Raw genomic sequence first — 12493 nt, 5'->3', positions numbered from 1 at the left:
CAGAGGCAGGGGCTAATGAGGCTACCAGACTTGATCCAGCTCCTTCTACAGCCACAAATAGCTTTAGATATAAAACATATTTTACACAAGTATAATAAACCCCACGGTTTGCAACATTTACATCAGATGTGCCATGCTTGATCACATGCAGGCTGTTGTTTCTCAACAGTTTTGGGAGGCATTTAATGTGGCCAATTAGATTTAAGAGTGGGCCAAGCCTCTACCACCCCCAGATACACCCCTTAAACGCAAATCAGAACTAGAAATATTTAAGCTTTTCTGAGAAGTTATCTTGTTTGTGTCCAAAAAATTATGCCCAAAAATGTTTTTTTATGCCGTACAGTATTATTAACACATAAAACAAAATGTAAAGATCTGTTGTACTCCGTGTCCTCTCCGAGGGAATGTAAAGGTTGCAAATCAAAATTCAAATCCAAATATCTCATCACAGCAAAGCGGAAAAATATGAAGGTTTTCCTGTCGTCTGTTCAGTCTTTACAATGTTCACCTTGTGACCTGGTAAAGAGGCAGGCATTTGGTTTATGTGACAGACAGCAATCAATAAAAAAAATAGAAGTCACGAAGTAACGCTTGTTTGGACATCTTTGTCAACTTTACCTCTGTTAATCTGCGTTTGAACCAGCTGATACTTGAAAGACAGGACCGTTGATACTGAAAAATCCCAAGTCAGAGCCTGCCTTCATGAGGACCAGTACCCATAGATTACAAGAAAGCAGAATTGTTTTGCTATTTAAATAGTTTGTGATATAGTTCGCAGACATGTAAATATGACAAATCTACTGTATGTAATGCATACATAGTATTAAAAACAGCTCTACATATGTGTAAAAACTTTTTTCCCCCGATAATTATAAAAAAAATAAAAACAACTTAACTGTGAAAAGAAGTACTGAGTCATTCTACATAAGCCCAAACATGCAATCTGCTGATCACTGAAAAGCTCTTCCTGGAACGGACAGACACTCTGACATACAAAAACACACAAACAAGGCCAACGTGCAACACAGGGTACCCCATTACATAAAATTTGGTTAAAGTGTGACAGGACATTGCTGTAGACCTAGCCCCCAGTGCACGTCAAAAAGGTTACAGTTTGAACCAGGAGGATATATATGGGCAGGCGGACAGTGACCACCAGAGCATCGACGCATCACAACCCATCACAACCCAACAGTAACTGTGATTTCACCTATCAGCCATGAGGATCATTAACATTGTAAGTTTAATTTTGGCCCATTCACACCATTCATTTGAAAGCAGAGTTGCTGCATAGCTTTGTAAAATCTGAAAATGTACTTTTTACTGCTCAAAGGGTCCGGACCCGTCTCTGGCATATCGGCCAAATTTGGAGACAAGTAAGGCGAAAGACAAGGAAGACTACAGAAACTTTGAGGTAATTAAACAAACCAGCTTAATTCCACATTAATTTATGAGTTGAAGGAAAAAACTGAGGTTATAATTACAGGCAGACATAACTGCTTTAAGTTAAAAAAAAAAAAAAAAGCTGAGCTTCAGAGTGAGCCAAAACTTAAGCAAAATATCAAAATGTGCCTAACACTAACCCAAGGCTGACCACAAGGGGAGTTCAGGTTCTTATTTTCTACTCAATAGAGTCTGACTTCTGGCTAATTTGATCAGTTCTGTAACAGCAGATCATTCACTCAGTTCATTTAGTCATTCACTGAGTTTAAGCTTCCACAGTGGGGTCAACTCACTGAAAGATAGTTGAGTTTTTATCAGCAGAGGCTGACACAGTTCTGCATATGTCATCAGATTTTTAACTAATCAAACATTACAGTCTAATGCAGATTTTCCGAGAAGCTCATTGATTTGATGGTCTGATCTAACTAAACAACTATGTAACCCAGTGTTAAAAACAGGATTAAAAGTATAAATATTCATACTCTCACAATGGGAATAAATATTGATAAAAACAAAGTTAATTATAATAAATACTGATAAAAAAGCATGTAAATATAAGTTTAATTAATATGTACATATGTATATGTAATATATAAATGGTGTGGGGGCAGAACTTAGTCCTTTAGAGTGTGTTTGTTAGATCCACTGAGCGACCAATCATTGGCCGGTGTTGTGCCAAAAACTGATTGCTTGTATTTAAACTGCTATAAATAACTTGTTGATCTACAATATGTGAAACATATGTCAAATATATCTCTCGTGAATTATATCAAGTCCTCTTAACCAACAAACAACATTCCTGTAACAAGGTAGAAGCCGCAATCACTTTTTGGCAGGGACTTTTATGTATCCTTTATTTATGCAGTTAAAAAAATTATTGTTTATTGTAAGTGGACAAAAGGAAGCTGATTGATTACAATTAAGTACAATAACACAGCTACAAAGATAATTGAGAAACAGGTAATTTTTTTAAATTTTGTATATAACCCCTTTGCAATACCTGTTCACCGAAGTCTATTTAGCAACATACGTAACGATATTACACATAAAAAAACACACAGAAACATTGGAAATCAGTTTTTGCTTTTGAGAATCTGTTGGTGTTGGTCTGTGTTTTCAGAGCGGAAACCTAATTGACCGTGTCTTCAACACGTACAGCCTGATGCACACCTATCAAACAGTGGAGTTTGTAAACCAAAAGGTGAGAAAATTAGAAGGAAAAAAAAAAACAGTGAGTAAAACCTCGTACAAAGAGAACATTTTAAAAAAGAGACCTGGATATTAAAAATAAGGTCTGTCACTATGTGAAATGATCAGTTACAGATTCATGAATGGCAGCTTTTAGTCAATCACACTGAACTTGTGCGACCTCTGGATTTGCCTCTGGATGAGCAAACTTGACTCAGACTGAGCAAACAAAAAAGAAAGAGGTCTGAATCACAGACCAGTCTCTGGCCTTGTTTACTTAACCTAATTCTCCTCACAAAGTTATACATTGAATATATTGTCATATATTTGACAACATGATGTGCTTTTGCTTTATTATAAACGGCAGAATATTAGTGTTAACTGCTGAATAGCATCGTGTCTGTGAAGGTTCTCAGTCATCCAGGTCATCGTAGTCAAAGGAGCTTGCAAAGAAAAGCGTCTGGACTTCTTTAAGTTGCTTGAAGACGTTTCACCTCTCATCCAAGAAGCTTCTTCAGTTCTAAGGTCAAATGGTGGAGAGTCCCAGATTTAAACCTAGTGGGAGTATCCCCCCACAGAGGGAAAAAAGGACCCCCTGATGATCCTCTAATCGCCTGAGCCAAGGTGTGGAACTGGGTGTGGGTCCCAATCAGCCAGGGTTTCGGGTGAGCTCATTGTGAAACCTGGCCCCACCTTATCATGAGAATTCCTGAGGTCAGATGGCCCAGGATGTGCGTGGTCGTTAAGGCGTCTAGGGGAGGGAACTCAAAACTGGATTATAGATGGCAGACAGTTGGTGTCGTAAACCACCGCCTCTGTTCAAAGATGGTCGCTCACAGTGGACATAGATGGCTTCTTTCAAACCATCTGTCCTCTCTGTCCAAAATGTGAACATTGGCATCCTCGAAAGAGTGACCTTTGTCCTTTAGATGCAGATGGACTGCTGAGTCTTGTCCTGTGGAGGTGGCTCTTCTGTGTTGTGCCATGCGCTTGTGAAGTGGCTGTTTGGTCTCTCCAATGTAGAGGTCTGAGCATTCCTCGCTGCACTGTACAGCATACACCACATTGTTAAGTCTGTGTTTTGGAGTTTTGTCTTTTGGGTGAACCAGTTTCTGTCTGAGTGTGTTGCTGGGTCTGAAATGCTTGGAGAAAACTCTCCTGAGTTTTTCTGATACACCGGCAACCTTTACATGCGTGTGTTCCTTCACACGCATGTGCAAGGAACACACGCATGTAAAGGAAGCACTCAAAACGTGCAGCTATCCTAAATGGGCGTTCTTAAAGTCAGCAAAGAGGCACAGAAAAGAAGATCAGACACCAGCGAGGGAGGATAAGAAAGACAGACGCAACAACATTGTCATCCCCTATGTAGCTGGTGTATCAGAAAAACTCAGGAGAGTTTTCTCCAAGCATGACATCCCAGTGTATTTCAGACCCAGCAACATGCTGTGGGGAGACACTCCCACTAGGTTTAAATCTGGGACTCCCCACCATTTGACCTTAGAACTGAAGAAGCTTCTCGGATGAGAGGTGAAACGTCTTCAAGCAACTTAAAGAAGTCCAGACGCTTTTCTTTGCAAGCTCCTTTGACCGCTGAATAGCATCACTTCTATCTGTTCACCAGAGCATTTTTCACACACCGCTTGGAGTTATTTAACTGTCTAATATTGATGCAGCACACTGAATGGAACGGTTGTAACCACACCCGGATGGGGATGATGGATGCCATCATGTCTCTAGACCAGCTTGTGGATGAGTCTGATCCCGATGTGGACTTCCCCAACTCCTTCCACGCTTTCCAGACTGCTGAAGGCATCCGCCAAGAACACCCAGACAAAGGTAAAGTGCAGAGAGAGAATCAGAAATGCACCGAGACTGTGGAAAAGCTCATGCTATAGAGTAAATATCTTTTACTTACTGTACCTCTCAGAATGGTTCCAGCTGGTTGGTCTGATCCATGATGTCGGAAAGATCATGGCTCTCTGGGATGAACCGCAGGTGAGGGATGGGTCCAAGATAGGTAAAGCTGGCACAGCAGATTCATCTGTTCAAAGTTTTCAGAGCTGCTTTTCCTCAAACGGAAGTTTTAACACAGTTGTGTTCATTTAGTTTATTGCTCATTATTGTTATTATTACTATATGAATCCCATTTGTTTCATGTTTAATTTTAATAGGTTTCTAAGGTAACTGTCTGTGTCTCTGTGTCCTGTAGTGGGCTGTAGTGGGCGACACTTTTCCTGTTGGCTGCAAATTTCAAAACTCCATTGTGTTCAGAAACAACACCTTCCTGAAAAATCCAGATGACAATAATCCCAAATACAAGTTGGTATTCTGACGTTGACTCTGCGAATTTCACAAAATAATTGCACATATTTTACAGATGAGAACATTGGAAAAAAAAAGTTAACGAAGTGTGCTTGAAAGCAAACTGCTCAGTGGACATAAAAACACACATCTGCATCTGTTCAGTCCACAGTCGGTGTTAATCAGCTGACCAAAAAAATTTTTTTTATTTGTGCTATTGAAAATATGCTCCTTGTAAAATTATGACTGCTGACAGTAAATTGTAGTCTAATTATTAAAAGTGCAGGGAGTTGATCCTGTTATGTTTTTTCCCCCTTTAGCACTGAGTTTGGGATCTACGAACCAAACTGTGGCCTTGACAATGTCCTCATGTCCTGGGGCCATGATGGTAAGAAGCATCATCAGCCACGCATGACTTAAATTATTTTTAAAAGTTCTACTACTATAGAAGAGCATTTATCTATTACACTGTGATCTACACCCTTGCGTTCTTGTCTTCAGAGTATCTCTATAGAGTTATGAAGTTCAACAAGTGCCTCATCCCAGAGGAGGTGAGTTAATTATTACCTTAAATTGTTTTTATCGGGGGCAATTAGCTTTATAGTTGGCACAAAAGTGTTAGGCAACAGGAAAGTCTTGGCTCTGAATTAACAGCTTAAACACTAATTCCTCTTTTCCTCTGACATGGTGCCAGTTCTGCTTGGTGCTCTTTGAGAACCAGGGTAGATTTCAGCAGGTTTAAGAACCAAACATTTAATTGGATTAATTTGTGGGGAAAGACTGATTGCAACTCCAACACAACCGGAGTAAAGGTCAAAGATTAGGCATCAGAACAAAAGGGGTAGAATAGAAGAATTAGTGGATAAATCCCGATTATAGTGGAAAAAATACATTTGTTTTTTCCATGCATACAGTGACTGGAGACACCTCTAATTTGTGTCTCCCTCCAGGGCTTATACATGATTCGCTTCCATTCCTTCTACCCCTGGCACTCCCATGGAGATTACATGCATCTGTGCAACGATAAAGACTTGAAGATGCTGCCCTGGGTCAAAGAGTTCAAGTGAGTATCTTAAACACACATGTAAAATGTGTTCAGTCAAGTTTTGTACCCAGGACTTAACTCTGATTCATCTACAGCAAATTTGACCTGTACACAAAAACCACTGATCTGCCTGACGTCAACAACCTGAAGGTGTACTACCGGTCTCTGATTGACAAGTACTGTCCTGGAGTACTGCAGTGGTAAAACGGACCAAAAGGAACGCTTAAAAAGAAAAATCAACGACAACACTGTTAGAAATCGGTTAGTGGAATGATTTTCTATATTGTGACACTCTGACTAAATGTATAGCTGGACTTGGTGTCTTTCTGTATATAGTTTAGTTTTTACTGGATAAATCAATCTTATTTTGTATATTCTAATCATTATAATAATGCCTATTTTATACAATAAAGCATGTACAAATCAAAATTTCACTTTTATTGTACTGTTACATATATATAAAAAGATTTCAAAACACTACAGTGTTCCATGTGTTTAATTTGAAATCTTAAACAAAAACAAAACCCAAAACACACGTTTGTAGAAAAGGGGAAAAGTGCTTGTGTGATTTAGTTCTGTACATACAGCAAGACGCAAACAGCACAGGCGGGAGACAAACTGTGCCGAACAGTAGCGTCAACGCTAGACAAACCAGAGCCCACATCATCGTTTCTCGTTTCATTCTACATGATTTGTTTGTTTTTTTTAAACTGGGTTTCTCCAGGTGTTCAGCTGTATATGTCAGAACTGACAAGGAAGGCATTAAAATGTTTAAAAAACTTCTGCAAAGTGATGAAGCAGAAATACAGAGAGATACAGTGTGGTGCAGTGAAGTGTTGGTGAAACAAGGCAGGCATGTTGTTAACGAGTGGCTGATCGGGAAACACAAAAATACAGAAAACATCTTCTTTGGTCATCTTGGTAACATTTTATAAAGGCAGACGTGATAACAGTCTACGATGGATTACCAGTAGCTTTTTCAAGGCCCTCATCTTTTTTCTATCCTTTCTTCATCCTCATCTTCTTCATCAACTTCGTTCTCCTCTTCTCCCTCCTCTTCCACCTCGTCTTCACTGTCTGCTTCTTTGTCAGCCTCCTCATCTGCCTGCTGTTCATCAGACTTCTCATGATGGTCTGAAGAAGAGCCGTCGGCCGCATTTTCAGTACGATCGGTCGCTGTGGCCTTGTGAGCGTCTGAAGGCTTCTCTGCATCTTTGCTTTTATGTCGCAATCCCTGAAGTAGACAGAAGGTGGCACTGCAGGCAATCAGGGTCCAGATAAGTGTGTGTGCAGGGACACCTCTGACCTGAGAGCGCACCCACCTCACCGCTTGGGCAACAGTGGTGTTGGACAAACGGCGCGGAGGAGACTTGTCCTATAAACAGAAATCAGTGTGGATCAGTGGTGGTGCTAACACTGGATCTTTTGAGCTGGAAAACTAAGGCTTGTGTTTTTATTACATCACATCACCAATCATGTTAGTTTTGTTTTCACACTGAAATTATGAAACCGACTACTTCCTATACTGGCATACGTCATGGACATGTAGTCTAATTCATGCAGGAAAATAGAACTGCATGCCGCATCTCATTTTCACCCTCCCCCACACTTTTGACCACTTGTAATATTCTCTACAACTCATCTGAAAAGGATGACACACTGGTGTACAGTGGGTCCTCTTTTCTCTTCTGACTGGTCTGCCTTTTTTGTCCCAGGGAGGGCTTCAAACACAAAAATCTGGTTCTGTGGAACAACTATCCAGAAGCCTAAATCTAATCAGGAGCGAACATTAAGCTCTTCGAATACAGGAAAGCATTTTCGAGAGTTACCTTAAGTCCATATTGGTTGAGCATGCCCTCTAGGAAACTGTTTCCCAGATGCACTATGGGATAGAACTCCTCATCATAGACCCTCCTCCACCAGCGCTCTGGGAAAGAGCTGCAAACAAAGAGTCGGTGAGGTCTAGTTTTAGGATAAAATAAGTAAACCTGCATTAAATTTAGTATGCATGTCTAAAGTCACTTTTTTTTTTTTTTAAACACCAGAAAATGAAATAAAGGGATAAATCAAGCCGTGAAATGTTTCCAGTGAAGTTTCTTCAATGCATGCAAACACAATGAAGCACGAGGAGAACCAGAGAGCACTGACCCGTCAGCCTTTGATTCGGTAAACCAGTATCTGTAGCGGTGAGCTCGCAGATAGGCAGGCGGCTGCTGGTGAAATGGATACTGGGATACATCCGACTGGATCAGTTCAACAACTGCAGAACACAAAGCAAACTTTAAGAGAACTGTTTGTTCCTGACCAAGGTAATTGAGCACTGTAGAATAGTCTAAGTCAAGACTAAGGTAGAACAGAAAACTTGTAACATGGATCTCTGGTGGATTTTTATTTGCCTCCTGCTACTTTTTCTTTTGATTGCACCACCTTTGAAAATACCATAAAATGTGGCTTTCAAATAAAACCGTATAAACAAACAACATGGGATTTTTTCCCCCTAATTTGATTAACTGAACTTCCCATTAAGCAGCTGCACAAGGAAAATGCAGCTCTCCGCTCTACGTGTTCATACCGTCTCTTTTTCCTTGCAGGAGTCTGTACATCAGGCTGGTGAACCATGGAGATTGCGTATTGGGCCCAAGAGCAGCAAACCACATTTGCCAGTCCAGCCTGGGCTGATGGGGTGTCAGCACAGGAGGAGGTGCACTCAGATTCCCTGGCTTATACATGAACTCAATCTCCTATAAAGAAAAAAAGATTTAAATGAAAATAAGTTAATGTTATGAAATATGCAGTTTTCCTAATTTACAAATTAGAGAATTTTACATCTTGTTTAAGTTCTCACCGTCCATGTGACCCCATCACTGCTTCCCTCAATGACAACCTCGGGTCGCCCGCCAACTCCGGTCATCCTTCTGAACAAACCGTACGAGTTGACTACCTGATAGCGATCAACCATCTCATAGGCTTGGCGCACTCCTGGCCACAACCTGGAGTTGGAATCGTACTCTATGAAGGTAAACGGCACCTGAAAGAGAATCAGGCGATTTACAGCTGATCGCTTATGAGCTTTATCAGTTCCCATGTTTCCAACAGAACTCACCAGGCTGACAGCGAACATTGAAGCTGCAGCCCCTGCGAACACCGTCCACTGGACCGTTCCCCAAAACCTCTTAAAGAAACCAGACACACACGCACACCTAGAAATAAAAGTTAGATGTTAAGTTGCACAACATCTAAAAGGCAACTGCTCAACAAGCAACACATCACAACCATTTATAGGTCAATCTTACCTGAAGAGAGAGGTAACCATCTCCCAGGTGAGTGAGAGGACACCGATCCAGATACAGGGAATAGTGACGGTCTTCAGAAACAGGTTAAACTGGTGGTATGTAAATGCTGCCAAGGACATTTTAAGGAACATGAAAAAAGAGAAGCAAAATTGGTTACAGGCACATAAAAAGAAAAAAAAAAAGAAACACTCACCTGTCCGCGAGGAGATGCCTTTCTTAGCTGTATCCAGCTGCAGGTCAAAGCAGATGATTGTTCCAACAATCAGCAGAGCCCAGACCACCAGCTCCAGCAGGTAACACAGCCACGACCACAGCTTTGAGTCTAAATACAGTGGAGAGAGAGAGTGAGCAAAGTTTGTCCTCAATATTTCTTTTAGTCTGAAGGAAGTTGAGATAAAACAAAATGTGCATTCTTCGTGACAAACAGCTACGCCTTAGCCTACGAAACATCGCCTGGGCTGCAGCTGTGCAATGAAGTTTCATACCATCATTCCCGTTATCAGTCTTGTATGCCTTGCACAACCAGAAATAGACATGGCGATCATCCAGAAGTGACAGACAGAGGGTCACAGTCAGCAGGTTGAAGAAGTTGTAGTTGCCAGACAAAATGATGAAGACTTGAAGCAGCACCTACACGAGGAGAGAAAACAGACTGATTTCATTTTAGAGCCAACATTGAAGTTGATAATACTGCAGGTGAAACTAAAGCAAAACGTGAAAAAATTCATTTCTTTTCACCTGCAAGTAAAAAGCTCCAAGTCGGAGCCTCCGCAGTGGACTGAAGAACAGGAACGGAACAGCGATCTCGATAACGAAGGCTCCCACCACGCTCAGCTTCTGCCAGCACACCGGCAACTGGTGGGCAAACCAGGCCAGAGGGGTTGGGATACACTGAGTCTCGTAGTGATACGTGAGGGCTGCTCAACACACAGCAAAAAGAGGGAGAGAGTAATCAGATGGAGGAAAATGACAGAATGAAATGGGAAAAGAAAACATGACACCACTGTGTAAAGACAGCATAAATGGCATCCATACAGTCACTCATCCGTACCTGTGAGGCCCCACCAGGTGGGACAACGTGAGGTTAGCTTCACCACCCCGGATGCAAACATGAGTCTGAAGAGCAGCCAGCGAGTAAGCCAGAAGGTGACACGATCGTGCTCTCTGACCCCTCGTGACCCTCCGATTAAAGTCAGGGGAGCAACAAGGATACAGAGGAACCCCGTCTCTAGGAGCAGGTTGTCCCTGAAAAGCAAGCAATCAAAGCAAGAGGAGAGACTAGTAAGAAATTGCATCTACAACAGTGTTGCACAGCAGCAGAGACCTTGCAGCACACTGATAAAATGATCTCCTTTAAGCAGCTGCTGTTTTAGAAGCTGTGTGGTATTCAGGAAAAAAATGAACTGCATTGCACTCACCACTGGAAGTAGAGGAAAACCTGGCCTACCTGTAACAGACAAAAGTTTAGTGAGAAATACTGTGACAGGAAAAAACAGAAGAGCTCATTACCACCGTGCAAAATCACCTCATACATAGACAGGTACAAGACCCAGAGGCAGAAGAACACCACACTGTCTCGAAAAGCCTCCACCAGCGTGGCAGCAAGGCTCAGTGCCGCACCGATAAGACACAGCAGCTCCATGGCAGTGTGAGTGTCCAGGCCAAGCCGAGGTCCCAGCCACAACAGCGTGGGAGAGGAGAGCAGCTGCTCCACCAGAGGCTTCCCACTGTATCGCAGCTGCCAGCGGGCAGGGAGCAGCCCCTCATTTCCATACAGACCTGCACACAAACACGGAAAGCAACAGTACTGATTATGCTGGTGGTGAGCAGTAGATTCATTATGTTACTCTTTTTAATGAATTTTACTTCTCAGTGCTGGAGATTATAATCTGAGTCATTATAATCTGGTGACCTGCTGGGTGGAATCGAAAAATAACAACACTGGTCATACATATGTGATGCAGTTCTATAAGTAAAATGAATGAAAATATTTTATTATAACCACCAGTTCTTAACAAGTTTAACAATGTTGCAAATGTATGTACTATGGCGTAAAAAATTAACGAAAATAAACAGTAGTAACCTTTGCAGTGGAAAGTCATGTTGCCATTGCGACTAAATTAAAAAATAGCCCAAATACATTTCCTTTCAAATATGGGCGGAGGAAATTTTTTTTTTTTTTTAACTTAACTGGGCTGCAGAGATACCCCTTACATTAAAAACATAGTTCGGGTGTGCTGTGACTCAAAATGCCACCGTATGTGTTTTTTTTTTACAACAGGTTGCTTGTAAATTTGGCCCAGTTGCAGGCTGACCGTGCCCGGGATGAAGAAACTTCCAGGCGGTTCTTCACCACGTCTAACGGCGTGGAAAGCAGAGGAACGGACACACAGGAAGCGCCAAGTTCCCAGCTAACAGGCTAACACATAACATTAAGGGAAGTCAGCTAGCCGCTTCTTGGGCTGCAGAGTTGAGAGGCTCACCTGGTATCTGCACGTAGAGGGAAACAAAAGCAGTCAAGTAGATGACCGCCATGCACCAGAGGAACATGCGGCGTGGCAGAACAACTTCCCCCATGTTTGACCGACTCCCGTTCTGCTTTTTTACCCCTTCACCTATCGCTGCTACTCCTGTGGAAGCTGGGAGCGGGATTTCACGTAGCTGGGGGACACGTAGAAACGAGCTGCTTACGCTAAATTCACCCGAATGGTCGCTAGGTGCCGCTGCAGGTGGCTTGAACGGTGTGGTGCGTTAAAGGTGCACGGGAATTTAGATATATAACCCGATTTAAGGATTAGCTTGTTTCTGACGATCAGATCATAATTAATAAAATACATTTTACAAGAACAAATCAATGTCGTATACATTTATTTTTTATATTTTCATATAGCTGATATTTTTCATCACTTATTTCGAGGGATACCTCACGTTTATTCTATGAAGCTGAATGCAAAATAAACAAAACGATACAAACAGAAGAATAAACTTTGAAAATGTTTAAAATAAAATAAAACGCAGGGTCACGACTTCAGAAGGTTGTTTCTACGGCTACAAAAAATAAATAAATACATTATTTATTGAAATTCTAATGAAATTTTTTTTTTTAAAAATTATGGTTTGGGGAGGGTTTTTTTTGTTTTTGTATTGGCAGAAATAATCTTTAAAAAGACAACTACAGATCCCGTTCTATTTTTATAGCTCATCAAATTAAACAAATAAC

At 41.4% G+C, this 12493-nt stretch overlaps 2 protein-coding genes across 2 annotated transcripts; one reads left to right on the top strand and one right to left on the bottom strand.

Moving 5' to 3' along the window:
• The first annotated feature begins 1041 nt into the window (after positions 1 to 1041).
• miox (myo-inositol oxygenase) lies at positions 1042 to 6457 on the top strand. The gene is made up of 10 exons (XM_026176065.2): positions 1042 to 1237; positions 1334 to 1414; positions 2564 to 2644; positions 4308 to 4470; positions 4562 to 4629; positions 4844 to 4953; positions 5256 to 5323; positions 5437 to 5486; positions 5886 to 5998; positions 6076 to 6457. Exons 1-10 carry the CDS (start codon positions 1220 to 1222, stop codon positions 6182 to 6184), a joined length of 861 nt encoding a protein of 286 aa, XP_026031850.1. The 5' UTR covers positions 1042 to 1219; the 3' UTR covers positions 6185 to 6457.
• On the bottom strand, positions 6404 to 12105 carry lmf2a (lipase maturation factor 2a). The gene is made up of 14 exons (XM_026176064.2): positions 11757 to 12105; positions 10799 to 11052; positions 10692 to 10720; positions 10325 to 10518; positions 10012 to 10190; positions 9759 to 9903; positions 9467 to 9595; positions 9274 to 9379; positions 9084 to 9180; positions 8826 to 9008; positions 8553 to 8721; positions 8129 to 8240; positions 7810 to 7918; positions 6404 to 7355 (listed from the first exon to the last, which is right to left on the bottom strand). The coding sequence occupies exons 1-14, from the start codon at positions 11848 to 11850 to the stop codon at positions 6969 to 6971; spliced, it is 2187 nt and encodes a 728-aa protein (XP_026031849.2). The 5' UTR covers positions 11851 to 12105; the 3' UTR covers positions 6404 to 6968.
• Positions 12106 to 12493: the final 388 nt, after the last annotated feature.

The sequence above is a fragment of the Astatotilapia calliptera genome, chromosome 7, assembly GCF_964374335.1.
Source record: "Astatotilapia calliptera chromosome 7, fAstCal68.1, whole genome shotgun sequence".
Classification (NCBI taxonomy): Eukaryota; Metazoa; Chordata; class Actinopteri; order Cichliformes; family Cichlidae; genus Astatotilapia; species Astatotilapia calliptera.
The sequence above is the reverse complement of the archived record's forward strand: the minus strand, read 5'-3'. Positions and strand labels throughout refer to the sequence as shown.